The sequence below is a fragment of the Trichoderma citrinoviride genome, assembly GCF_003025115.1.
Source record: "Trichoderma citrinoviride strain TUCIM 6016 unplaced genomic scaffold BBK36scaffold_9, whole genome shotgun sequence".
Taxonomy (NCBI): domain Eukaryota; kingdom Fungi; phylum Ascomycota; class Sordariomycetes; order Hypocreales; family Hypocreaceae; genus Trichoderma; species Trichoderma citrinoviride.
Window position 1 is genome coordinate 1,602,906 of NW_020194717.1, and position 26,301 is coordinate 1,629,206.

General features: G+C 55.4%; 10 protein-coding genes across 10 annotated transcripts; 4 read left to right on the forward strand and 6 right to left on the reverse strand.

The window, feature by feature from the left end:
- Positions 1–582: 582 nt before the first annotated feature.
- Positions 583–3,060, forward strand: BBK36DRAFT_1122013 (protein kinase; the record flags this gene model as incomplete). Its single annotated transcript, XM_024890893.1, has 1 exon — positions 583–3,060. One exon carries the CDS (start codon positions 583–585, stop codon positions 3,058–3,060), a length of 2,478 nt encoding a protein of 825 aa, XP_024748775.1.
- A 335-nt stretch (positions 3,061–3,395) lies between these two features.
- BBK36DRAFT_1121668 (hypothetical protein) lies at positions 3,396–6,466 on the reverse strand (the record flags this gene model as incomplete). Its single annotated transcript, XM_024890851.1, has 3 exons — positions 3,396–5,092; positions 5,150–5,575; positions 5,626–6,466. The coding sequence occupies 3 exons, from the start codon at positions 6,464–6,466 to the stop codon at positions 3,396–3,398; spliced, it is 2,964 nt and encodes a 987-aa protein (XP_024748776.1).
- Positions 6,467–6,853: 387 nt separating this feature from the next.
- BBK36DRAFT_1122482 (hypothetical protein) lies at positions 6,854–8,465 on the forward strand (the record flags this gene model as incomplete). The annotated part of the gene is made up of 4 exons (XM_024890950.1): positions 6,854–6,912; positions 6,981–7,079; positions 7,233–7,312; positions 7,387–8,465. 4 exons carry the CDS (start codon positions 6,854–6,856, stop codon positions 8,463–8,465), a joined length of 1,317 nt encoding a protein of 438 aa, XP_024748777.1.
- A 361-nt stretch (positions 8,466–8,826) lies between these two features.
- On the reverse strand, positions 8,827–10,023 carry BBK36DRAFT_1133472 (hypothetical protein; the record flags this gene model as incomplete). The annotated part of the gene is made up of 2 exons (XM_024892097.1): positions 8,827–9,906; positions 9,970–10,023. 2 exons carry the CDS (start codon positions 10,021–10,023, stop codon positions 8,827–8,829), a joined length of 1,134 nt encoding a protein of 377 aa, XP_024748778.1.
- A 770-nt stretch (positions 10,024–10,793) lies between these two features.
- BBK36DRAFT_1170190 (hypothetical protein) lies at positions 10,794–15,245 on the reverse strand (the record flags this gene model as incomplete). Its single annotated transcript, XM_024895414.1, has 12 exons — positions 10,794–10,923; positions 10,972–11,336; positions 11,391–11,522; positions 11,568–11,582; positions 11,616–11,777; positions 11,811–12,359; positions 12,399–12,546; positions 12,580–12,722; positions 12,753–12,911; positions 12,942–14,356; positions 14,412–15,060; positions 15,162–15,245. The coding sequence occupies 12 exons, from the start codon at positions 15,243–15,245 to the stop codon at positions 10,794–10,796; spliced, it is 3,951 nt and encodes a 1,316-aa protein (XP_024748779.1).
- Positions 15,246–16,117: 872 nt separating this feature from the next.
- BBK36DRAFT_1122662 (N-terminal nucleophile aminohydrolase) lies at positions 16,118–17,007 on the forward strand (the record flags this gene model as incomplete). Its single annotated transcript, XM_024890968.1, has 2 exons — positions 16,118–16,243; positions 16,318–17,007. The coding sequence occupies 2 exons, from the start codon at positions 16,118–16,120 to the stop codon at positions 17,005–17,007; spliced, it is 816 nt and encodes a 271-aa protein (XP_024748780.1).
- A 910-nt stretch (positions 17,008–17,917) lies between these two features.
- On the reverse strand, positions 17,918–20,233 carry BBK36DRAFT_1122481 (hypothetical protein; the record flags this gene model as incomplete). Its single annotated transcript, XM_024890949.1, has 3 exons — positions 17,918–18,026; positions 18,092–18,230; positions 18,292–20,233. 3 exons carry the CDS (start codon positions 20,231–20,233, stop codon positions 17,918–17,920), a joined length of 2,190 nt encoding a protein of 729 aa, XP_024748781.1.
- A 579-nt stretch (positions 20,234–20,812) lies between these two features.
- On the forward strand, positions 20,813–21,366 carry BBK36DRAFT_1142442 (hypothetical protein; the record flags this gene model as incomplete). Its single annotated transcript, XM_024893523.1, has 3 exons — positions 20,813–20,867; positions 21,031–21,309; positions 21,347–21,366. 3 exons carry the CDS (start codon positions 20,813–20,815, stop codon positions 21,364–21,366), a joined length of 354 nt encoding a protein of 117 aa, XP_024748782.1.
- A 991-nt stretch (positions 21,367–22,357) lies between these two features.
- Positions 22,358–23,318, reverse strand: BBK36DRAFT_1142443 (hypothetical protein; the record flags this gene model as incomplete). Its single annotated transcript, XM_024893524.1, has 5 exons — positions 22,358–22,499; positions 22,678–22,708; positions 22,841–22,920; positions 23,025–23,104; positions 23,202–23,318. 5 exons carry the CDS (start codon positions 23,316–23,318, stop codon positions 22,358–22,360), a joined length of 450 nt encoding a protein of 149 aa, XP_024748783.1.
- A 1,023-nt stretch (positions 23,319–24,341) lies between these two features.
- Positions 24,342–25,790, reverse strand: BBK36DRAFT_1142444 (DUF1692-domain-containing protein; the record flags this gene model as incomplete). The annotated part of the gene is made up of 3 exons (XM_024893525.1): positions 24,342–24,515; positions 24,570–25,495; positions 25,598–25,790. The coding sequence occupies 3 exons, from the start codon at positions 25,788–25,790 to the stop codon at positions 24,342–24,344; spliced, it is 1,293 nt and encodes a 430-aa protein (XP_024748784.1).
- Between the last annotated feature and the right edge of the window lie 511 nt (positions 25,791–26,301).

Sequence of the window (26,301 nt, forward strand, 5' to 3'; positions counted from 1 at the left end):
AATGGGGCGACGAGATGCTGTTGCTTGATGCCGCTGTATTTCTGGCTGATGGCCATCAACACGCTTAGGCACTCCTGTAGAGGCACCAAAGATCCCAAACGGTTACCTGTTTTGATACTCTTCCCTTCTCTGAACCAAGGGAAACAAACCATAACTGCTGATTCATCATCAAGCTGGATCATCAAGGAGTCGAATCATTTCCGCAGCCAAAATTGGCAGCTGGAGAAATGAATGGTTGAGGCCTCACCCGGCTAAACCCCGCCTAAGCGCTGCTGCGCCTCAGCCATTCGTTGCCCTCCGACTCGATGGTCAGGCATCGTCTCTGCCAGCTTTTTCTCTTTCGACAAATCATTTGCGTCCACGACAGTTGATTTCCGTCCGGGTGGCTGGTGAGTCTCTTCCTAAGATGGCTGAGGCGAGTCTGGACTGCCCTCTCGAATCCTCTTAAAGAGCGTGCAGAATCGTGTGTCCCTCCTGGTTACTTTGGGACTCGAATTCGGACATCAAAACACCAGCATCATCTGTCCAAGCTTCTGATCGGCATCATCCCTACAGAGGTCCAAGTGGGCCATTTCATGCATCATGTCGCTCCGAGTCCAGTGGCCCGACGTGTCCGGCACCAAGCAAAAGGCCCTTGAAGATGCAAAGAAGATGCAAAATGCCGTCCTTGAGAGCTGCACAAAGGCCGGCAAGGAACCCCCGCAGTATCAGCTGCAAGAGCTCGTCGGCAAGGGCAGCTTCGGCAGGGTCTACAAGGCAACGTCCACCAAGACCGGGCGGCTGGTCGCCGTCAAGATCATCGACATCGAGGAGAGCGATACTCTGAACCCTAAGCTCGCAGACACGTACAGTGATCTGCTCAAGGAAATCAACGCCCTGCAGCTGCTGAGCGACAGCGGCGCCAAGAACATCAACCATGTCATCGAGGCGTTGCCGGTCGGCCAGTCCATGTGGATGGTGACCGAGTATTGCGCCGGCGGCAGCGTTGCGACGCTCATGAGGCCAACAGCCCCCGGTGGATTGCAGGAGAAATGGATCATTCCCATTGTGCGTGAGGTTGCCGAGGCCATTCACTGGGTGCACGGCGCAGGCATCATCCATCGCGATCTCAAGTGCGCCAATGTCCTCGTCACCGAGACCGGCGATGTCCAGCTCTGCGACTTTGGCGTTGCTGGTGTGATTGAGACAAAGGTCGACAAGCGGACAACATTCATCGGCACCCCACACTGGATGGCCCCCGAGCTGTTCGACAAGGAGGCGGCCTATGGAACAGAGGTCGATATCTGGGCGTTCGGCGCCATGGTGTACGAGATTGCATCAGGCCTGCCGCCTAATGTTACCGATGGCATCGATTTCGCGAGGCTGGGAACCCATTTGAAGAACCATACACCTCGACTCGAAGGTGATCAATACTCGGCGGGCCTAAAAGACTTGGTGGCGTACTGCCTTCAGCACGACGCCTCAGACCGGCCCACGATTGAGCAAGTACAACAGCATAGATACATCCAGGGCACAGAGGCATCGCACCCGACATCCTCACTCGTTCACCTGGTTCGAGCCTTTAAACTGTGGGAGGCGCAGGGAGGGGACCGACGGTCGCTCTTCTCAGCTGGCGGCGCCCAGGGCCTGGCTGACCTCTCCATCGCCATCTCCAACGACGAGTGGAATTTCAGTACGACTGCAGCGTTCGACCAGCAGGTCCTCGACCAGGGCGACGCTCAAGATGTCTACGATGTATATGGATCCAAGGTGGACTTCACTCCCGAGGGCTATGACGAGACTTCTCGCCCACCAAAGCCCAAAGGCCGGAGGAGGCCACCCCCTCATCTACCTTCGGTCAAGGCACCCCTCGAGAAGATCTTCGATCCCAATACAATGTCCACATACGAAGAGAACTCGAGAGCTTACTATAGCCAGCCGTTTCAGGCTCCCATCTCAGACCTGCCTCTTCGAGACGAGAGCTCACAGCCGCCGGATGTGAGGGAGTCCCTCATCGACCTCGATGTATCGCTGCATGGGGGAGAACTGTCGCAGTTTGTCGACATGGACACCATCAAGGCCAGTGATTCGCATGCATCGGTGGACTACGGGTTCGACGATCCAAGCTTCATCAATGGCCCGATGAGCGACCCGATCGATCTGAAAGACAACAGGCGCACGCAGGATTGGAAGTTCCCCTCAATGGCCGCCACAACGACTGCAAGCCACCAGGACTTCAAATTCCCCTTCACCAACAGCGTCGCCCCGTCGGACGATGGTCGACCTCAACTCCCCCATCACGTCTCCGAGCCAAACCAACGGACGGCCAGTTTCAGCGAGCTTGCACCGACTCCCTCGGATGATCATCGCGCATCTGTGGGCAGCTTGATAGATCTCGACATGAGCTTTGCCGACTCATCAACGGACTTCACCCGCCCCTCGACCTCTTATTCCGACGTTGGATCCATCAGCGGCTCAGAGATAGGTGGCACAAACCCCTTTGAGCTGGAAAAGCACGCCTCGCTCTACGTCATGAATGCTACGAATCGAGAACCCTCAATTTACATCTCGGACGAGTCGGAGTATGCGCACGTCATCACGAGCATCCCGGACCTCTCGCTCGATGACGAGGCAAAGCACGATGAATCCCACATCAGCAAAGAGTCCAACGTCTCAGCGTTCAGCGAAGGCCGGCCCTATTCCCTGAGCGACTTTGCCGACATGGATCCCGAGCTGCCTCCCGAGCCGGCCCCTGCTCCCAGCACGCCCCAGCATGCGCCGTCGCTGCGAGAATACTCGCCGAAGAGCCGGTCTCCGCAGAGCACGTCCTCGCCTGTTCGGCGTCCTCGTCCTCCCACGCACCAGCTTGACGCTCTTCTTCCTCCGCTGCCGGCTGGCCCCTTGCCACAGGTCATGCTTGGACAAGCTTCTCCCGAGGAGGTCCGGAGCGAGCTGCGGCGTTTGGCTATGAGCCTTGGCGATCACTTGACGACTGTCAATGCGTATATATCTACCTTGCCCGTGCGGAGGAAGAGCACGCATGCGCAGTACTCGCTGGATCCAGAGGGTGGTGCGATTTAGCCTTGTGTTTATTTTTCCTTTCCTATTCGTTTTGAAGGCGGTTGCCGTGACGATTTCTTACACAATTTCAAAGAGAAAGGGGGCTTTTCCTCATGATGGATGCTTGGAGTCACAATATGTCATTTACGGTATGGATGTACAAGTAAATAGCGGGTTATATGCTTTTGTTTACGTTCAAAAAGGGAAGATCTTTTGCAAGTCTGGCAACGGCAGGGTCATACGGCGCGATGTATCTACGCTTAACTTGTTCTGTTTCCATGTCTCAATACATTATTCTAGACACATCGCCCACTTTGTGTTGTGATGTTATACAGACCCATCAAACCCTCCATCCATCAAAATCCAATCATGTTGCCCATCAACAGCGCCTGATACTTTTCAATCGCCTCCCCAAGCTTAATCAGCACCCCCGCCGAAAGCATCTTGACCTCATTCTCCTCTCCGCCATCTTCACCTCTTATCCTATTAAACACCGTCGCAGCCCATTCCCTCGTTTCCACAACCTCGCGTCCCTGCGCCTCACACAACCTGCGCATATCGCCGTCATTCACCTCCAATAACGACGCCATCGCCACGAACCAGCCTTTGAGCGCGCCGAGGTCATCCTGCGTGTGGACTCGTACGGCGAGAAGGAGATCCCACAGCTCGGAGGTGAGCTGCGGAAGGGAAAGGGTAGAGGGGCCGGCGGCGTGGATGATTACGCCTAGCGTTTGGAGGTACAATGCTAACAGGGCGGGATTCAGGATGACGGGCTTGGAGGATCGGAGGGCGACCTGGAAGTGCGCTGTGAGGGGGTAGAAGAAGGATTCTGCGATGAGGGCGGCGGTGGTGTTTGGGATGGAGCGGATTCGGGCGGCCCTTGCTTTGGTCTTGGACTTGTAGCGGGCTGTGAAGGTGGAGAGCTTGAGCATGTCGGGGCCGGTGGAGGCGTCGGCTGCTTTGGCGGCCATGGGCTCCAGGAAGGATTGTGTGAGGGATTGGGCGATCGAGTCTATGGCGGTGGAGGGCAGTGCTTTGAGTTGGGATGGGCGGTTTGCTTCGCCTTGCTTGGATGAGTCGAGGTATAGCTGCTCAATCTTCTCCGGTAGTCGCTTTGAGGGAAACGACGCGGCGGCCTGATACTCGGAGGCGTCGAAGCCGGCGATTTCTCTGGCTGACAAGCCGATGGCCACGAGAACCTGCGTTCGCTGCGATAGGGAGTAGTCTCCCTCGAAAAAGGTCCGAGAAAACCAGGGTGCCATCGATTTCGGCTGGGCGACGATCAAGGCTATCATGCCTTGTAGCTTCAAGTCGCTGAAGTCTTCAATGTCGAACTTGTCTTGCAATCCAACGAGCAGCCCTGCAAGCTCTTCCGCGTGGGAGCTGACTTCCATGCCAAAGTTTGCCTTTCTGCGAATCAATAGCGGTGCCGTCTGCAGGGCCAGCTTTTGTTTGTCGTATGATTCCGTGTCGCGGAGATGTAGGATTAGGTCGCGGATGTAAACGGGGGCCTTTGGCTTGTTGCGCTGGACTAATGTGGCGTCGTCGTCAGAGTCTTCTGGGTCAGAGCCTTTTGCATAGGGTACAAGGTCTTCATCGTCTTCTGAAGAGTCAACCTCTTCGATGATGGCTATCGGCTTGATGGCCGAGATGCTGGGTTCTGGCTTTGCCTTGGCTTTCTTTGCCTTGGGCTTTTGCGTCCGTTTCTGTAATGGGCGACTCGCTGTCTTTGCTGGTGGCCCTGACACCTGTGTCTTGAGGATAGGTTCGATCGAGCCGACCTCGTCGGATACGGTGGTGAGGGACTTGAGCCCCTGCGCTTCTTCGCTCTCCGTCTCTTCCATATGAAAATCAAGCTTTTGACTCTTGTCGTCCATCAGGGTCGAGAGAGATTCTCCGACTACCAAGCCCAAGAATCGAGCTCTTGCCTGGGTTGCTGCTATCCGGTTTGAGATTGCCGTCAGGTAAGAGCCAGATCTCACAATGATTCTCAGTTTGATGGGAGAGAGTCTAGAAACGTAACCTGCACTGAGTAGCAACACCTCGGCGTGGACTAACAAGAGTCAGTGTGATGAAGCAACGGCGTGGCTGATGATGGAAAGACCCTTACCATTTTGCTGTAGTATAGCCGCATGCCTGATGTATAACTGGTCGCCAAACTGAGCCAGGCTCTTCTCGAAAACAGTCGTAATTCCGTCCTTATTCTGAGCTATGACTGCGAGAACGGCTCTTCGAATGCCTACAGCGTCCCCTAGGCCGGCGCCAGAAGATGAAACGCACCAAGAGACAAGGTGGTTGTAAAGAGCTTCATTACCCTTGGTGACTGCGTGAATGACGCCGGCAGCGGCAGAAATGAGTGTTCTGGAAGATGGAGCGTCCAAATCAAGGCCATTCAGGTGCTGGGCGAGGTGCTGTAGCAGGATATTCATCGTCCTTTTGGCGCTGGATGGTTGAGAGAGGCACACTTTGGCAAAGTCCGTCGGGTTGCTCCCTTGTCGAAGGAGAAGGCTGTCAATGACGGTCTTTACAAGGCTTTCTGGTGAGGCGTCAGTGATGAGCAGCGATGTAGACGGACGTGTAACATACCCAGGTAGCCTAGAGACATGGCTCGCTGGAAAACGTCTGAGCAGAAATGCAGCTCATCTTCAGTTTTGGTGACCTTGGCCCAGGCAACTATGTTGTGCGCAAGCCACTGCGTGTATCTGGCGCCATCAGCCGGCCATATCGTTTTGGCATCGACGTTTTCTGAGCCAGCAACTTCGACTGCTTCGGCGGCTATAGACAGCACACGTCCCCCGGTGAGCAAAGAGAGCAGCGCCTGGGATTGCACTTTTCTCAGCGTCTGGGTGGCCAGCCTTTGTGTTGAAGCTGTCCACAAGGCTTGGATAGCAGAGTCCCTTTCCAACACTGTCGCTAACAAATCGAGAAAAATGTTGACATGCAGCGCCAGATCGGGTCGCCTGGTTTCCTTGGGTCCAAGCTTGTGCTCCTGTATGAGAGCCTTGAGATGAGTAAGAACAGCGTTGAGCCCGGTGACGCTCTGTAGACAAGCAACAAACAGATGCAAGTCGTCTCGATCATCCTCGGCACCGTCATTCGCCCCGCCTTCCTTCAACAGAGTCCAGTAGTTTGCAGTTATTTCCGTGACCAGCACGTGAATGATGGCTGCGCTTTTCGGTCCTGGGACGTGGACGTTGAAAGCATCGGGCTGCGCGGCATCCTTGGTGAGATACCTGAGAACTCGGACAAGGGAGTCGTAATCAGGCTGGTTCCGAAGTATCTCTAGAGCCTCATCCGGCGAATTCACCTGAGAAAGCTTCGAAATTTCAGCTACTCTCTTGGTTGAGCTGACCTCGGATAGCAGCGGCTGGGCGTCCTCTCGAGCCTTGAGATATGTGGTGCTGACGGGAGTCAACAGTTCGTCCATGGCCGCTACCTGGGCCTCTGAAAATGGTTCAGAGTAGCGGTAGCGGCATTGAAGGAAGAGAAGAGGATCAGGAGATGATGGCAAAGAGTAAAAGAGATGGATAGGTGGAAAGGCAAAGATAGAGGCAGAGCTTCAAGCCGTGGTGGACGTTCAAGACCCCACATTCACCTGATCTCACCGATCCCTCACCGAGCCACCGAGCCTAAGACGAGCTCCTCCCCACCCTGCCATGCTTGCCTAACAGCTGCACCGAGCTTCCCTCCTCCACAGCACCTCCGGTCTCTACGAGTCTGTCCGGCATCAACTTCCTCTCCTCCTTAATCTCTCTACTTTGGCTCTTGATATCGATACCCTAAGGATCCCTACTCAGCCATCATTTGCCGCGAGATGTCTGTCGAAATGCAAGATGCGCCAGCCATTGACGCCGATAGGGAAGCGAGACGATGGTTAGCCAGCGCCTGAGACCCAACTGACGATGCGCCGCGCGTGAGCATGTGCTGACGGGGAAATGCAGGAGGTACCTCGAGCAGATTAGACGCACGCCGGGTCCGACCACAAATCCAGAAGCCGTAGAGGAAGAGTTTCTAGCCCAGTTCGAGCGCTTCAAGGTCCTGTATGTATCACGAGCACAAGCACAAGCGACGAAGCAGAGCTGGATGGAACATGCGTTTGGCTAACCAGACACAGGGTCATGTTTGTCCCACCTCGCACCGATACTCCTACCTGATCCTTTCAGCTGACGACTGACGACTGATGGCGGCGGCAGTGGCGCAGGCGGCCTGGGATGCGAGATCCTCAAGAATCTGGCCATGTCCAAGTTCAAGGATATCCATGTAATTGATATGGGTAAGGCGCACCATACATGTCCAGGCTGGAATCTGTGGTCTTGGACTCGTACTAACGCGGCGCCCGACGTTTAGACACGATCGACATCTCGAATTTGAACCGACAGTTCCTCTTCCGCAAATCAGACGTTGGCAAGTACAAGGCCGAAGTCGCAGCCAAGTTCGTCGAGCAAAGGGTCAAGGGTGTTAAGATCACGGCGCACAACAAGCGGATCCAAGACTTTGACGACGAGTTCTACAAGCAGTTCCAGCTCGTCATTTGCGGCCTGGACAGCATCGAGGCGCGGCGATGGATCAATACCATGCTGGTCTCCATTGCCGAGGAGTCTGAGGATTCCGATGGGGTGAAGCCGCTTATTGACGGCGGCACCGAGGGCTTCAAGGGCCAAGCCAGAGTCATCTTCCCGTCTTTTACTTCGTGCATCGAATGCCAGTTGGACATGCACGCTCCCAGAGCCGCTGTTCCTCTGTGCACCATCGCCTCCATCCCGAGACAGCCGGAGCATTGCATCGAGTGGGCGCATGTCATTGCCTGGGAGCAGGAGAAGCCCTTTCCGAAGCTCGACAAGGACGATCCAGAGCATGTCACATGGATCTACCAGAAGGCCCTCAAGCGAGCGGAGGAGTTCAACATTCCGGGCATCACGTACGCGCTCACGCAGGGAACGATCAAAAACATCATTCCCGCCATTGCTTCGACCAACGCCATCATTGCCGCGGCTTGCTGCAATGAGGCCTTCAAGATTGCCACGACGAACGCGGCATGCCTGGGCTTTGAGAACAACTATATGATGTACTCTGGTAACGACAGCATCTACACGTATACGTTCAAGCACGAGAAGAAGGATGACTGCCCAACCTGCGGTCGAGAACCCCGGCCCCTGGAGGTTGACCCCAACATGACGCTGCAGGATCTAGTGGACTCGCTTGCCGTCCGTCCAGAGGCTCAGCTGAAGAAACCATCCATGCGAGCGGAGGGCAAGACGCTGTATATGCAAGTCCCGCAAAGCTTGGAGCAGCAAACAAGGCCGAACCTGAGCAGGTCCCTGGCAGACCTGGGGTTGGAGAATGGCCAGGAGGTTGTGGTCACGGATCCTGCATTTCCCATGGAGTTTCACTTCCTCCTTAGGTTCAAAGCCGCCGAGAGCTCCTGAGAGTTTCTTTCTTTCTTTCACTTCGCATGACGGTGGAGTTTTCGTTCATCTTGGGCATATTCATGGCGTTGGAGACATGCTGGCGGGGCGCAAATACAAAACTTTTTTTTACTTTCGGGACGCAAATACTACATCTCTTCTTCCTTTACCTCTGCAGGGCCATGTATCATGTATACCTATACATGTTACACAGACTCGGAGCATTATCAGGTAAATTGATTCTTTTCTTTACTTGATTATATCCATGAGATATACATGATAAATAACAGCCTTGTGTCAAAACACGCAATAACCATGCCCCTCCATTTTATGTACAAAACGCCTTCGACCGGAAATAACACACACAAAAAGAAAACACGTCTTACTGAACCATGTTGATGACCTGCTGCTCAAGCTTCTTGCATTTCAGCTTCAGATGCTTGACCGCCTCGAGGAACAGCTCGTCGCTATCCCACTGCCCCGTGCTCTCAATCGAAAAGATAAAGTGGTCTCTCCTCCGTCCGAGCTTGACCTTGCCCTCGAACTCGGGGTGCCGCAGCGCCTCCCTGCTGACGGTGTCCTTCATCGTGTCCTTGACGACGGCCTTGAGCTCGCCCGCGTGGCCCTCGTACCCGCTGCCGGCCCTGCTGGCCTCTTCGCGCGAAATCTTCTCGAGCCCGATGACGCCCTCGGGGAAGCAGCGCTGGAACTTTTCGGCGTCGGCGCCGATGATGGGGCGGGTGATGTTGATGAGCGGCAGGAGGCGGTACGAGGCGGTGGCGACGGGGGAGAACTTGGAGTGGTCGGCGCCGATGCCCTTGTGCATGTGCATGGCGAGGTTGATGGACTGCTTGGGGCGCAGCTTGGCGATGAGGATGTCGGGGTTGACGGGGCGGATGGCGTTGTCGCCGCTAAAGTACTCGACCTGCCTGCCGGTGGGCACGAAGACGATGTCCTTTGCGTAGACGTGGGCGTGGTGGTATGCCTTGAGGGGGTCCGTCTCGGTGGGGGGGGCGTCGGGGTTGACGGTGCAGGTGACGTTGAGCTCGAGGCGGACCGTGTTCCAGTCGAAGCTGTTGGCGTAGGGGTCCTCGCCGGCCTCGGGCTTCTTGTACCACTTGAGGAAGTTGTGGATTCCCTCGCGGCCGCCGTTGAAGGGGATGAGGCCGAGGCGGTGGGCGAGGACCTCGTCCTGGATGACGGAGGTGTTGTTCTCGATGTAGACGTCCTCGATAGCGAGCGTAGGGATCTCGGCGATGAGGATGCGGCGGAAGGCGTTTGCGAGGGAGGCGTCGATGCCGACGAGCGAAAAGGACGCGTCGTTGGGCTCGTTGCGGTGGAACTGCACCGAGAAGGCGGACTGGAAGCGGTCGATGGAGAAGGCGTGGTCCTCGCCGGGGAAGTGGCCCGGGAAGTCGGTCGAGGCGACGTTGGAGACTGTTTCTTTGTTGATACCGACCGTCTATGAAGTCTTCGGTCAGTACTTTGCCTTGTAAAGAAGGAGATATTTGAGGTGCAATTTTACGTTGCGGCGGAGCTGCTCCTCCGCGCTGGGAGCAGAATGCCTTGAGGGAGCCATTGGCGGTTGTGTGTGGTCTGGAGGGTTTTGGGGGGAAACGAGAGGACAAAGGCAATGGGGGGGTGGTTTGAGGTCGGCTGCTCGGGTGCTTTGGTGATTCTGGGGAAATTTTTTGAATGCGATAACGAATTGACGATTGATATGGAAATTTAGCCCCTCCGAGGTGAGAAGCGTCGGTGGACTCACCGAGTTGAAGGGAGGGTCCCGCCGCTAAGCCGCTTTTGGTGGTGGTTGGCGTTTGCAAAGGTACAATGTACTTGGAGCTTTCGTTCGTGTAAGATGCAGCTGTAGAGAAGAGAAGGAAGATGAAAGTCATGACTGCTTCAATAAAGTTGCTGGCTTCTTTGGGGATACTGCAGTCTCCTGAGTTGATTTGCTTTTCACAGATTGTACTATGGGGATACATTCAGTCTAGCAGCTGCTTACCAACGCACATGCACCTCAGCCAGCTGGTAAGTAAACGACTGCTACACCTCAACCAACCAAGACGCATTCATCTTCATCCTCATTTTTTGTCGTGGAAAAGAGAGGCTGAGTCTGCGTTGATCGTTTCTACATGCCAGATACAACGATGGTAATGGAGGAACGGTGGGCAAAACCATAGCCCGTAATGAGCTGCTTTGTTGCTTCTGTCAAATCTTTTATGACATGCTATCTAAACCGTTGATCCTCCTGTCCAGTACCCTAAAGTTACATCCTCCTCGATCATGCAGCCCTGTAAAGCTGTCCTCAATCTGCTCGTCTTACCTCCATCACTTCTTGCAATCCAGTTACTCAATGTCTTCCATGTTCCACACACTGACGCCCTTCTTCTGTACGCTCTCCTTCAGTCTCCCGAGCACCGCCTGTCGCTTGGCCCTCTTGTCCATCAATTCTCCCTTTTCTTCCCTGCTAAAGCCGCTGACCTTCTTCCGTGGCGTCGCCGGCTTCACCGGAGTCCCAAAGGACATGACGCTGCCCGAGATGCTTTGGCGCAAGCTGCGAGCCGGCGTCACCTCCGGAGAAAGCAGGATGCTTCGCCTTGACTGCGGTGTCCGAAAAGGAGACTCTTCTCTGCTGGAAGGCTCCAGCCGCATCCTTCGCAGTTGCGTCTCCAACACGTCAATGTCTCCGCTGCGCTTCTCAACCATGCTGGTCATCTTGGTGATGGTCTTCATCACAGCCTCCACGGTGGGAACGTTTGTGCCCCCTCTGCCAGAGGCGCCAGAAATCGATGCAATGCGAGTCTTGAGGAGGGTCAGTGCTTCTTCCGCTTCGGCGAGAAGCTTTGAAAAGTTGGCATACTCCCGCCTCAGCTCATTCTGCTGCGCTTGCTGCTCTGCACTAAGAGGAAGCGACCGCGCAGCGTCCGCTTGGTTGGGATCTACTCGCGTCATGATGACCCGCTTCAGATCCTCCTGCTTGGCTCGGAGGCGGTGCATATCTCTGGCAAGTTCTTGGCAGGCCTCGAGCTTGTCGGGCAGGTCCTGCACTCGGCCTTCCTCCAGGTCGCCAAACAGCTCAACGTCGATGATGTCGCCCAAGTCGCTGATTTCGCATAGGACCCAATCGTCTGGATCCTCAAGATCGTCTGGAGACCGACCGTCGGGAACACGATGATCGGTATGGCCTTTGATAAAGGCCATCACGGAGCGAGCATTGAGTCCAAGCGTGTCAATCATCGAGTTGATGTCTCGGTAGACAGCTTCAACTTGAGCAGGAATGCTCTCCTGGGCCGGCGGCACGATGTTGGAGTGTGCAATAAACTCGTCCAACTCTAGCGTGCCTTCAATTTCAGAGGCCAGAACTCTCTGTACTTCCTCATCCTCTTCATCAATCAACAGCCGGCTTTCCTCGGCTTGTTGTCGCTCCCTCAGCTTCCTCGACTGCGCGATGAACGTGTCCTCGGCCGCCGTCTTCTCTTTGCCGGCAGCATTTGAGGCGACGAGCTGCGCCCTCTTCGGCGCCAGCAGCTCAGAAGCCACGCCCGGTGCACTGACAGATCTATTAGCTTCCGACAACAGGGCACGGTTCCGAGCTGCAGCTCTCATGGGGCTGGGCGATCGAGGCTTCGTGGCATCTGGCTGAGGAATCGAAGGGGTGGATCGGCCAACCTCCCCAAACAGTGGTCGAGGGGTTTCTGCGGAGCTCTGAGACGTACGGGCTCCTAGTCCGAGGTCCTTGGCCACGTCTACGCCGCTACCCTCGGAGGCATTGTCGCTCAAGTCGCTTTCTTCCTCTTCGTCGGAAGCCGGCGCCGGAGGAGAGGGTACCTTCGGCTGGGCCTTGTTTGTAGATGAAGGGAGCTCGAAGCTGGCGGGGGCGGCGGCCTTGTTTGATTTCGAGGCATAACTTGACTTGGTTGGATCAGGAGGTAGAGGGGCATCCTCAATGACTGTCGGCTTCTCCTCGGATGGTTTGGAAGCTGTGAGGAAGGGGTTTGGTTTTGACGATGAGTCTGCTGTCTTGCTCTGTGCAGCCGTATCCTTGGCAGCAGTAGAGAAAAGAGTGCTCGGTTTCGAGGCAGCTCCGCTGCCAAACAGACTGGGAGCATTAGATGCAACAGAAGAATCAGACGACTCGCCAATTTGGTACGATGACTTGCTGGTCGCGTCCGGAGGAAGAGGTGCACTGAACGTTTCGACACTTTTAGCTACAGGTGTCTTGGAATCGTCGTCGGGTTTAGAAGCAGAACCAAAGAGCCCGGAAGAGGCGGCGGGCTTGGAAGCGCTCCCAAAGGACCCAAACACACTAGAGCCCGCAGGCTTGGGGGTGGCCCCCCCTGACCCGAACAAACCGCCGCTGGTGGTCTTAGGAGCATCTGTTTTCTTACCAAAGATTGAGGTTGCGCCAGCAGTCGTTGGGGCAGCACCAAACTTTAAGCCCGATCCCAGAGTTGCTGAGGGGGTCTTCGATTCAGCTTCGGTTCCTGGAGATACGTCGCCGGTGTCCATGTCCTCGTCTTTGGCCGTCGCAGAGTCATCGGCAGCCTTGGCTCCTGCATCATTGAGAGCCGATCCGAAGGCGGATCCAAACATGGACGACCCAGTAGGTGCTGATGATGTGTCATTTTCTGCCTGAGCTGGATCAGGCTTGAATGAGCTCTCTAGCTTGAAAGGAGTAGAGCCGAAGACGCTGCCGGACGGCTTCTCCTGGGCAGACCCAACGACGCTTCCTGAAGGCTTTGACGGGAAAGCCGTGTCCGTTGAGCCTGATCCGAAAGCGCTCCCAGCACCAGCTAGCTTGCCGCCGCTACCGAAGATGCTACCTCCGGTGTTACCGCTGCTACCGGCAAGGGAGGCAAATCCACCTTGAGTGGAAAAGCTAGCAAAGCCCCCAGAAGAGCCAGGCGTGGTGGAGGACTGAGCTGCGGTTGCAAAAGCACTCTGAGGGGCCTTGTTTGCGAAACTTGCAAAGCCCGACTGACCAAACGCGGGCTGGGCCGCCGATGTCGACCCCGTCGCCGCACCAGCGGAGGCCCAAGGCGAGGCTCGAGTACCCAGTGGCGCCGCCTGGCCGAATCCAATGGCGCTCGGCTTCCCGAACGCTGCACCGGCCGAGGATGCTGACCCGAAAGCACTCGATCCAAACGCTCCTCCACCCGCACTGGGTGTAGCAGCAGTGCCGGAGCCCCCCGAGCCCCAGGGAGACGCCTTCTGGCCGAGCGGTGCTGCCGAGCCAAAAGCAGGAGCTGCTGGGGTTGCTGAGGAAAAGGGCGATGCTGAAGTCGCAGCTGCTGCCGGCGCAGACGCCGCATCTCCTTGAACCGCCGTCAATCCGGGATAAGCCGTACCCTTCTTGATAGAGTCGGTATAGATGATCCACCAAGAGCAAAGCACACCTTCGTGGGTGAGGACCCAGAAGCCTGGTAGAGGAGTAGGCGACTCTTCAAGCTCTTCGTCGGATGGTATAGGCTTATATACCTTATCCTTACTGGACAAATCCAGGGCGATGCCGATAGGCGTAGAGTCTTCCATGGAATCTGTCATAGGAAGAGTTGGCCGCTTAGAGTCATCAAGCAACTCGGTGGTCGTGAAGACGCCGGTAATGGACTCGGCGGGTTTGTCGGTTGCCAGCGCATTTTTCGATCGCGTCAGCAAACCGATATCGGTTGACGCTGTAGACGAGACGATGAGGAGGTCCTGGAGGTCGGGAGGGAAGTCCCTGAGCCTTAGTATAGAGTGGTGAGGGGTCTTGTCTGATCCAAAAGGCTCAACCGGGTCCGTAAGTTTCTGGTAGGTGAAGGATGAAGGAGGCTGGCGTGTAATGATGTGATAGATGGAAGAGGGGGGCGAGTCGTTGGTTGAGTGGATAGCGAGGAAGAGATTATTCTCAAGCCATGTGAGCGATGAAACTAGTTGATCAGCTGTTAGCACGCGAGTTTGCCGAGAGGAACTTGACGTCTTTACCATGGCAGTTGTCTACGTTGGGGGGTTTGGGGATATCGGCTTTGCCCTCTCCCTCGGGCGTCATTTGGTGAATGGTTCCATCCGCCAAGCCAGCACAGAGCTGCTTGCCCTTTGAGCTCCAGCTGATACAGCTAACTTGAGACTTGAGCGCATTGCTTATTTTCCGTTCTTGAAGATTGGCCATGTGGAGGTTGCCGCCATTTGTGACGATGGCGCAAAGTTCTGGAACGGTAGGATTCGGCACCAGCGACCTCAGCGCCTCGCCATTGGTAGAGAGCTCAAACGCGGAATTCGAAGAGCCCTGGAGAAGACTCGAGACTTCGTACACAGCAAGGCCACCGCCGGATTCTGCAGAGAGCACCAGGTGGTTCTCGTCGGAAGTGAAGACGAGTTGTGAGACCCTCATGGGCATAGGGATCTTGAGCTGAGGCTCAAAGGCGCGAATGTCCGAGTCGCCATCCTTGGGAGATTCGAACGCTTTCCGAATCGATTCGGTTGTGGCGATTACGAGTTGGTCAGGGCCGGCGGCAGCAACCAGACCTCGTTTCGAGGCGACGCTGAGGAGGGAGGACGTGGCGGCAGGAAGCGAGTCCCAGGCAGACGTGAGGCGGACCTTGGCATCGCCGGCGATGGAGAGGAACCCGAGAGCCTGCGAGTTTGCGTGTTAGCAACGCGATCGTTGTCGTCATGTTGATCGCAACAAGAATCGAAGCTCTAGAAATCGTCAGAAAACAAAGAGCGCTGCCTTACCTCTGTCTGGATCGTCTCCAGGTCGGGCCCTGCATTTACATTTCCACTCATGGCGTTGTTCGAAGCGTTGAAGCCAAAGGACATTTCGTCTTGCGAGGGTAGTTATCCGGACGAGCTCCGAATCTCGTTAAATCCCCAGCCTTTCCAGCATGAGTCTGCGGCGCGATGGAATCCGTCGCTGGAGCTCCCACCAGCACCGGCAGATGCAGATAAGCTCACTTATACCGGCCTCGGGAGCTTCAATTCGGATCCAGAAACTGCTGGAAACAGCGATGCCACCAAAGACGCCCCAAAAAGGTGATGAGACGCGTCGATTTGGCCTGTTGTGGTGGATGCTGATGATGACGATAAACTGCAGCGATCAATGTTGCAGCAACCAACTGCCTGCGCCTATCGAATTCTACCGGGCGGTCTGTCGCGACCCATGCACGCAACAAGCAACTTTTTTCTGGAGAGCTCCGAGCGTAATCACGTGGCTGCAAGGCAGCTCTGGCCAATGGCGTCTGCAGCTGGATCTCCATCTGGCCAGCGGGCAGCAAGCCAATCAGAGCAGAGAATTCTGCCTACGGGGGATTTGGGGGCTTGACAGAGGGGCAGAAGGCGGAACAAGCAGGTGGGAGCTTGACGGAAGTACCGAGACCGCTGAAACTGGGTGCTCTGGTACCTTCTCAAGCACTTCAAGGCAGGAAGGCAGCTTTTAGCCTCGTCATCAGCTGGTGCTCGTTGGCGTAGTATAGCCAACCCAAACATCGACCTCTCTCTCTCTCCCCCAGCAACACCGCGAACAAATCAACCACCAACCGTGCCGGCCTCATAGCGAATGCAGATACTGCACAACGGCTCGACCTAAAGGCATCACCAGAGCGATACATCTTTGATCCAGCGGACACACGCAAGATCTAGGGCGAGACCGGGCACGGCTGGACAGGGCATCAGCACCAACAAGCAGCAACAAGATGCCGGGCTTCGACTTCTCCAACTACAACCGCAATGCGGCCCTGCACGCCCAGGGAGTGCCTCTGCCCAAGGCCACGAGCACGGGAACGACCATTGTCGGCTGCATCTTTGACGGCGGCGTAGTGGTGAGTTGGCAGCTGTTCCTCCACGTCCATACCGTCAGAGAGTCTCTACTAACCCAGCATCACCATCCTCCCAGATCGCCGCCGACACGCGAGCCACGTCGGGCCCCATCGTCGCCGACAAGAACTGCGAAAAGCTTCACTACATCTCCCCCCAGATCTGGTGCGCCGGCGCCGGCACCGCCGCCGACACCGAGTTCACCACCGCCCTCATCTCCTCCCAGCTCGAGCTGCACTCCCTCTCCACCGGCCGCAAGCCCCGCGTCGTCACCTGCATGACCCTGCTCAAGCAGCACCTCTTCCGCCACCAGGGCCACATCGGCGCCTACCTCGTCGTCGCCGGCTGCGACCCCACCGGCACCCACCTCTTCACCGTGCACGCCCACGGCAGCACCGACAAGCTGCCCTATGTCACCATGGGGTCCGGTAGTCTTGCCGCCATGAGCGTCTTTGAGACGCAGTGGACGCCCGATCTGTCGAGGGATGCTGCTGTCAAGCTGTGCAGCGAGGCTATCCTTGCCGGTGTGTGGAACGATCTGGGTTCCGGTTCGAATGTCGATGTTGCTGTTATTACCAAGGAGAAGACGACGCTCCTGCGAAACTACATCAAGCCCAACGAGAAGAGCGCCAAGCTGCAGAGCTACCGCTTCCCCAAGGGCACTACTGCCGTTCTGAACGAGAAGATTATCACCAAGCGGGACATTGGCCGATATGTCACCGTTGTCGACCTACCAGTTGAGGGGGAGAAGATGGATGTTGATACCTAGAGAGATGGGACGATGGAAGCGTGAGGCGTGCAATAAATATGGCGGTTGATGTCACCATAAAATAGTAAACGAATGCTAAGAAATCAGACAAAGGAGAATTCTAAGCTACTACACATATGATCTGACAGCGAAATTGTTTCCCTTGGATCTCCTTAGGGGAAGACAATAAAGGTGCTCTGTCGATTGCTTGGGAATTATTGGATTAATAACTCTTTGTTATCGCCTTATTTTGCCCTAGATGCGAGACGTTTCCCACAACGTCCGCTTTTTTGATTTGGATATATCGAAAACAGCCCAACGCCCGGCGCAGCAAATAAGGGAAGAAGATTGGCCAGCCGCACTCTATACGGACTCGGAGTTGGAAAAAGAAAAGAACAAAGGAAACGTAGTATATGTACGCCGCAGAGCCAGCCTTCCCTAGAAACAAGCACGAAACGAGAAACGAGACACATCCCCGGAAAAGGGAAAGGGAGTAAACAGATGTGGAAAAGAGGAGATAGAAGGAAGAAGAGAAGAAAAGTAGGAGTCGTGCGCTCCAACAATGTAGAAGGGGAAGTAGCAGAAGCGGAGAAGGGGGTTCTAATGAGCTCTTCACAGGCCCGAGTGTGCTTTCAATAGTACACAGAATAACGCAGGTAGCAAAAGATCCCGCCTCTACTAATACGCTGACAGAAGAAGCGCGAAGAAAAAGATGAAGAAACGAAAAAGAAAAGAAGAAGATAAGAGGAAAAGACACAGAAGAAGTGAAAGGGCTAATGGAGGAGAGAGAAGAGAAAGAGCAAGACAGGCCGATAAGAAAAGATCCCCAATAATCCTGGATGCGAGAACAGCCGAAACCCTCCAAAACTCCGGTATAGATGGGTGAAAAAAGAGACGAAGAGATTCATCATCATCATTAGTTTGTCCCCCTTCACTTTTTACCGAACATTGCGCGTGAGCGAGACTTGCTGCGGGCTCGAGACTTCTTTGGCGGAATCTCGGGAGCATCCTCATCATCCATGTATTTCGACTTGTGAATCCTGAATGGCCGGTCGAGTTAGCAACACACGAATAGAAAGAGGCTTGGAACGCAGTCCTAACGTACCAGCTGTTGCCCACCATGCTCATGCCCTTGGCCTCTGCCATTCGGTAAAACTTGGCACTCTTCTTCAGGTTCTTCTTGCAGCCGATTCCCTGCGCGTAGCAGAAACCAGCTTCCGCCAAAGCATCAACATCGCCCCACGCTATCCATAACACATTAGCAAGACGATCTTCATGACAGGGTATCGCACAGCGTCAACTTACTGCCAGCGATTTCAAAGCAGCGCAGTGCAAGAGCCTTGTCTTGCTCAATGCCCCAACCGTTCATGTGGCTCACGCCCAGCTCATAGATGCTGAGGGCAAACTGGGCCTTGTGGGTCTTGTTTTCAGCAATATTGATGTGCTTTCCTTCCTTGACCATCCCTTCATCTTCGGCCACCTCGCCACTGGCCATGTCGGCAGCTTTCCGTAGCCACTGTACTCCCTCTTTCTGGTTCGGCTTCATGCCCCAGCCATGGCGACAGGCAAGAGCATACAAAAGCATGGCTGTCGGGTGGTTCATCTGGGCGGCGTGCCGGAGGTGGTAAGTAGACTCGTTCAGGGAGCCGTTCTCGTGGCATTCGATTCCCTTGGCAAGATGCTGCTCGGCTGTCATTTCAGCAGCTGTGGGCGGCGCAGTGCTGGCCGCGGATCGTACAGACATGCTGGGGCGTATCGTCTGGGCCGAGTCGCTTGCGCCGACTGAAGCTGGTGTTCTGCCTCGAGGCGTCTCTGCTGCAGCGTGCAAGGTCTGCGATCTCCCTCTGGACGACTCCTCAGACGGTCGCCCAGTTTCGTTAGAAGGTCTGCCACGGTTTGGTGGGGGATGTCCCATCTCTGAGCTGAGCTTGCCCGCATCACTTCGCTGTCTTGACATGGCACTGGAAATGCTGGCGGCATCATCAGGGACACCGCGAGCAGAGGAGCTGGAAGGTCGCGTGGGAGGTGAGGGCGGTGCCCCTGCTTGAGGTTGGTTGTCTGAGGATTCGGAGCGCTGGATTGACTTTCCTCGAGGCAGAACAAATTTGGAGTAGGTATGAGTTGCCCCATCTGCTGGTTGCTCCATGAAGGCCTCGCTGTGCATGCTTATGGGGGTTTGAGCCGACTCATCGGCCAGGATAAAGGATGGCTGACTATCCGAGGAGGCTTGTCGAATAGGGTGGTCCAAGTTCGGCGTACCAGCTCTACTCATGGGCCGAGAAAAGTTGAATGCAGGTCGGGGAAGAGGAGCGGACGATTCAGACGCGACGGATGGTGATCGTTGAAAAGGGGGCAGGGTAGAGGATGCCATGTGTGGCGGCAGGGCTGCGCTTCCAGACGAGAGTTTTCGGGAAGGGAGAGACTGAACAGAGCTAGACATATTGCCAAAGGTATCCTCCTCTTGGAGTGCTGGAGAGGACAAGGCGCTTGGCGACCGTCCAGGAAAGAGGCTTCTGGGTGGCGCCAATCCAACGTCGTCAAAGGAGGAGCTCTGCTTAGGCCTGATGCGAGGAGGAGAGGAGGAGTTAGGGGGGACAGGAAAGGAAGTTAGCGGGGGAGCAGGTGATTTTGTTGACTGGCGGTCCAGCTGAGAGAGGCCATCGCTGAGTAGTGGTGATGGGGAGCGGTCCTGACGTGCTCCAAAGAAGTCTATTGTGCCGTTTTGCTGCCCCAGCTGTCGGCCCCGAGCAAACTCGGGAATGTCTGGCACATCCGGCATGTCTTCCGGAAGAGGAGGTACGCCATCGTCGGGGGTGGGTGGAATTCGACCCATGCGTGGGTGCATTGATCTAGGCCTCTCTTCGCTCGAAAAAGCGTCTTGCAGTCCCAAGCCACCCAAGCCCGCAGAGAGCGGAGGAGCAGGGGATTCGCCGCGGTCAGATCCGGAGTCCTGCGACATGGATCGAAAGTACTCGGACCGGCCTTGGATAATTAGAGGGCTCTCGGCCGTGAGAGGCGGTAGACGGCTGACACGGTTTCCATCTTTGGTGGTCGTCTCCTGGAGCTGTCGCGCCAACAGCCGACTCTGCAAGGCAAAGGCATCCAACGGAGACAGCTCGGGAGGCGCCTCCCCGGCAACATGGAGCCGCGGTGATCGAAGAGCTCGGGAAGAAGATGCCGCAGAATGGGAGGATTGGGATCGCAGGTCCAGCAAGGACGGGCGATTGGTGACGGAGGAGTCTTTCATGATTGTTGCTTGAAGCCCAAATCCAGCAACTGTGTCGGAGGATAGCAGCAGAGAGCGCAACCGCAAGGTCCTGTGCTAGACGGGATAAATAAACAAGACACGCAGGCTCCGAAACGGTATCATGAAAAGACCGAGTGGGACGCCGAACGATGCCACGATGGCGAGCAGGACAGCGAGCGAATGGACTTGCGGGTCGATTGGGCGCAGGCTATTCGCGGTGTCGGTGTCGTCGTCGTCGTCGTTGCTATTGTTGTCGCTACCACTGCGGAAGCACAGGCGCAGCTGCAGTAGCAGATGCCGTTGCAGGTCTAGGTGCAGACGAGGGCGCAGGCTATCGTGGCAGTGCGCGATGTTCTGATGACCAGATCAGCGAAGGCGTGAGATACGGTAAGGTATCCACGGGTGTCGATTACGAGCGTCGGTGACGGGGGGCTCGTTGGATCCGAGAGAAGAAGCGAAGGGACAAGGACAAAAGAGAAGACGAAGAGAAGGCGCCAAGGAGGGACTAGGGTGAGTTATAAGGGCGAATCGAAGACGGGTCGAGGAGGCAGAGGCAGAGGCAGAGGCGCGGTGTCAAAGATGTCGGAATCGCAGCGAGGCGTCGAGTTGAGTTTTGAGGCTGGCGATGTGCAAAGTAAGAGGATACGAGGCACAGAATGAGGGCGAAGCCACCGAGTTGGTCGTACCCGACTTGGCACTGGACAAGGTGCGGTGCTGGTCACACGAGGGGCTGCAAAAATAGTCGCTGGGGGGAGAGAGAAGAAGAAGAAAGGAAGATATGGTAAAGAGTAAAGTAGAAGAGGAGGAAGAAGAGAAGAGGAGAGAAGAGAGGACAATGGCCCTGCTGGTGTCGCAGCAAACGACGGGCTCGAGGCAGAAGAGCAGGGCGAAGAAGAAGCAGAATGGAGAAGAAGAAGAAGAAGATGCAGAAGAAGCAAGAAGCAAAAGCACTGAGGCCTGCTACAGAAACTCGTTTGGCGGCAAGTTCAGCGCTTCCGCCGTGCCTTGTCTCACCGATCAGATAGAAAAGGCGGCTGAACGCTGTTGGACGGAGAAAGGAGGAGGAAGACGAGATGGTAAGGTTAAGGCAAGGCAAGGTAAGGCGAGGTACAGGTCAGGTACAGGCGCCATAAGGTACGGCGGAATGGATACGAGAGGCGCCGCAACAAAAGGAGGTTTAGCACTCGTTAGCACTTCTTTTAGCACTCTTAGCCCTCTGAGCAGCCCGGCCAGTGGCGCCCCGTAGCTGCGGCTGGTGATTGGGTACTGGGTACCTGCGGGCGTCGGTAGAGATGGCGGGCACGACAAGTACAGTGCACGGCTGCTGGACCCTACGGTTCCTTCTCGATACCTCGCCCGAGTTTGTGGCTTGACGTTAAGCTTCAAGGCACAGAAAGGCTATTTGATCTGCCATCTCCGTGCTCCGTGTTGTTTTCAGGGTGTTTTCAGCATCGGCAGAGATGCCTGTTCCTGTAACAGGCAGAATCGCTTAGGGTCTGCTCAGACAGGAGTGTATCACTGCGCTGTCATGTACCTGGAAGTTGATTGTTCTGCTCCATCGGCTGCTGCTCACCTGTAATCACAGATGCAGTCAAGGTGAGCATACCGACCGTGATGGTGTTGGCCCGCATACAACAACAAGACGGCATTCTATTACCTTATTTCATGAATATCACCGACGAAAGCAAAGCAAATCCATCACCATGACCTAACAAGAAGCACCCCGGTCCTGTGGCTTCAATGGCTGCAGCCCGTGGGCAGATGGTACATGCACTCCGTAATCTCGGGCAATCTCCCCAGCATTGCCGTAGCCCTTTCAGCATCCCCAGCCTGCAAGTCATCCGACTCTTGGTCTCTCTCGCTACAGACAGCTGTGATTTCACCAGGATTGCCATCGAGTTCACATACAACTAGGTGGTCCTATAGGGCAATTCTTCTCATCTTGGTACATACATCAAGGAGAATGTCGTTGCTCGCGGCATGTCCTCCTCCTTCACGATCCACCCCACTGAAGCACCTGCATCCAGCAACCGCTGAAACTGATGCATCACTCTAACCATCCCATCTCGAATTCCTCCCGGTTACAGCACTTGAGCACCTGCATGCATCCCATCGGTGCCCATGTCACCCACTCCCGCACCACATCCATGTATCCTCTACGCCCAAAAGCCCTCCAAACTCGCCACTGCTGGCCAGTCGCAGGTACTTGCAGGCGAGTTCAGGGTCCCCCTGGACTTGGATGGGCCGCACTGGCGACAGCCATCGTCTGGGGTGCAGCAGCAGCAAGATTGAGAGCAGCGACGGCTCTTTGCTAGCTCGGGCGACTTGGATGGAGCTTTTCATTACTTTCAAACATTGGACGGAGAGGCTAAATTGGGCCACCAATCCTTTGATTGCCGATGCTGATTTGCTCATCAACTCTGCGGATATTGACACTCACCTACAGACCATTGGCATACAAGTACGAGTCCGGTGCTGTACAATAGACTACAGGACAGCTGATGTGTCCGGTTCTATTCTGGTCTCTTCAGCACATGCAGCCGCATCGTCGATCTCATCAAGTGGCAAAACCTCCCATGCATATGCCGTCAGGTAATACGTACGTACATATCTGGAGCTGGAGTATGTACCAATGTCCACGCAACTCAGCTGCGCCGTCTTCGTGGCAACTGATGCCCTCGCAATGTCTATAAATACGCACACATGCTTCATCCACGTGCACAGCCTACATTTCCAGCTCTTCAATCGCATGTCGTCGGCAAAATAAGCCACAGCTTCAAGCTACACGCACCCATCGAGCCATGTGCAATCGCTTAACAAGGGGGGGCTGAAAGCGAGAATCATGGAGCAACGAAATTTGGACCCTTGATGCTATAATTGTACCCAGCAATGTCATGCAGCTTCACAATCTCTCGTCGTCCTCCACAGCATCATCTACGTGTAATGGCTGGTGCCACGGAGTACTCACCAACTCGTACGAGATACGCTGTGCTTGGCTTGGCTGCAGCACCGACATCGTAATGTCCTTTCCGCGGAATCTTCCATATGACGAGGCCCGGTCGCACAGGAACATCGGCAGCGCCATGCGCGATTAGGTCAGTCCTGCGACCTGACGCAAGGGGGAAGTCCATGAATGAGACAGCCAGAAACGCCCATCTCCGTCGACTTCAATCCTACGGGGCCTTGACACGGTGTTTATGAACTCCAAACTGGCGGCCCAATCGACCTCTTGACTCGTAACTTGGACAGGGACGATGAGAGTGAGTGAGAGAGAGACACAGAGTGGCAGAAGAGCATAAGGACAGCTTGGACTCAGACTCCGCCACGGCAACGAGTGAAACAACTGGTGCTGCAAAATGCCAAACAAAACCCCCCAAAAGACGCCGCATATCCATGCACCCTTTTCTGAGACCCAGATCAGGGCACCGCTGCGTGCGTCACACGGAGCCGATGACCCAACTTTTGCGCTACAGTACCTTATGGATTTGCTTTCTGAAATCAGCTCGTCAACGATATTCCACATTCTCAGCTGTTGCCTCGGAGCAATTGTCGCGGCGGGTTGGCAGCATCTCCGCTCCCTTGCCTCACGGTAATAGTAAAGCCCGTCCAATGTCGGTTTCGAGGTCACGAGGCCACTCAGCCCCGGGTCCAGGTGGGTTTGCTCGGCACTGAAGCTCCGTCGTGGCTCGTGGATCAAGGCAGAGCTAACGGAAGAGCCCGCCCATGAGTTCTATTTTTATCCATTCTTACATACTTGTACGAGATCGCTAGTCGATGGATTTGAACGTCTCTCGATGATGCTTGATGCTCCAATGGCAGCGAAACTCGAAGTTCCAAACAATCAAGAAATTGACTCTGAGGTGCCACCTTGAGAGACAGTTGTCAATCACCGCCTAAACGTTCAGCCAGCTCGTTTACAATCTTTGAGCAACTTCTATATACGATATACTGACAGGCCCTTTTCAAGAGACAAGAAAGAATACAAACATTCATACCAGCCAAAACGCCCTCGTCCATGCGCCTCGAGAATCCATTCAGAGCATTGAACAGTGAGACCTTCTTCTTTACTTTTTTTTTGTTCTTCTTCTTTATTTTGGTAGCGACAGTCTTACTGATCCTTGGATCGGAGCTTCTTCAGCCTGGTAGCACCCTCAAACAGCCCTCGGTCAATAGCGGCAGCGACAGTCAAGGTACCGCCGACAATCGCGCAGAGTCCGGACAGGAATCCGAGGAATGTCTTGGCCCGCTCCTCGCGGTTGATGACCTTCATAGGGGAAATATCCTACACAGTTTTAGTTAAGCATATAACATGCAAATCATGGTAGATGGCACTTACATATGAGAAGAAGACGCCAGGGATTCCGTTTCTTGCGTGCAGCCTCTCGGGATGACCTTCCTTTGCATCATCACCGCCCATCAGGCTTCGCTTATGGCTGGTGACGGAATACTGATGCGTTTCGATGCTGCCGTCAGAGTAGAACGTCGTGACACCGCCGTTGGTGGTGCTGGGCTTTCGTGTCTCCCAACCCAGGGGAAGATAGGAGGTGGGGACGATCTTGACAAAGTACATGTAGTTATAGTTGGGGTCCCGGGTATCCTGACGAGTGTTGTCCAAAGGATTGAGATGGTGGTTGGACCAAGAATTCTTACCGCCCAGCCTCTCAATGACGGTATCCGGGAGCTGGGGTCCAAATCGGAGAGAGTGGATGATGTGGGTGAAGTCGTGCGACTTGCCCTCGGGGAGGTCCCAGTAGTTCTTAAGATCGTGGACGTGCATGTTGCCATTGCTGAAGCTTCGGCCAGGAGCAAGGTGGAAGTTTCCGATAACCTTGTTGACCTGCAATAAACCCTCGATTCGGCAGCCCTCCTCTCTCTGTTGGTCCAGTCGCTCGGAATAATGCTCTCTTTCGCACTGCTCCACGCCCTCGCCCCTACCAAAGGCCCAAGAGGCCTGCGCATATGCTTCTCGGACCTCGTCGCATGTGTTGCAGCAACCAGGCTTCTGCGCCGTGCTGGGGGCAGTGGCTCCGTAGCAGGCACCGCAGTAGTTGGGATCCAAGTGCTCGGCCTTCTCGTGCAGCTCGGTAAGAGACTTGCTCTCGATCTCGCCGCCACCAAGCGCTGCGGGCTGTAGACGGATCTTGGTGATTCCGTGAGCGACACCGTGCTGCTGCTCACCAGAGACGTCCATGACATCGAGCGTCAGCAGCTCGCAGGGCATGTTGGGGAACGTCATGTTGAGGTGGATGTCCATTCGCTCGCCTTGGTAGTCGCATGATGTTAGCTCATCCGTGCTCGAGTGTCCCCCATGCGCAAGGCGCATATTCTATACAAGAGACGACGGCGTTTCCTTTGCCAACGTACCTCTGCCCTTGTCCACGACCAACTCCGGGTGCACTACGATGCGCCGGTAGTCGGTCCATTCTCCCCACGCGAGAAACACCACAACCAGCAGCGACACTATGGTGACGATTCCTCCGCTTGTCGTCCGAATCCGCGCCTCGTCCACCGTCTTCGTGAAGGCATCGAGCCTTGTGAATCGCGACTTGGGAGGCATTTTGAAGGGCAAGTTGAAGATGCCAGTTTTGACCAAAGCTCGAGCCGCTAAAGCAAAGGTGCTTGGACGAGAAGCAGCCGCTGTCAATCCTAGATTTCCGTCAAAGCGCCGTCTCGTTTGAAAGAGCCGCAGAAGCAGAGGACCAGGGACTCAATCTTCCTCGTCAAATGCATCGACGGCGAGGAACCATGGGCGAGGGCAGCGCAGAGGAGCGGCTGACACGAGGCGAGGTTGTCGACTGGATGTCTTGAGGCCACCTTGTCGCAATCGAGCACCTGAAGCAGGCTACGGTCGCTATCAATGGTGCTAGGGCGCTGATTGTTCACTAAAACCCGGGGTCCCAGGGCGTCTAGGCGCCGCAGAGGCCCTGGAGCTAATGCGGGCTGCAGCGACAGGGGTTCTGGGTGGGCTGCCGGAGAATCTTCGGTAGAGGCAGCTATAGCGATCCGTTGCCCGTTTCAGCGCGGTGCTGTGAATGGCCGTATCATGGCCTGGGCCGGCTTTCTTATTC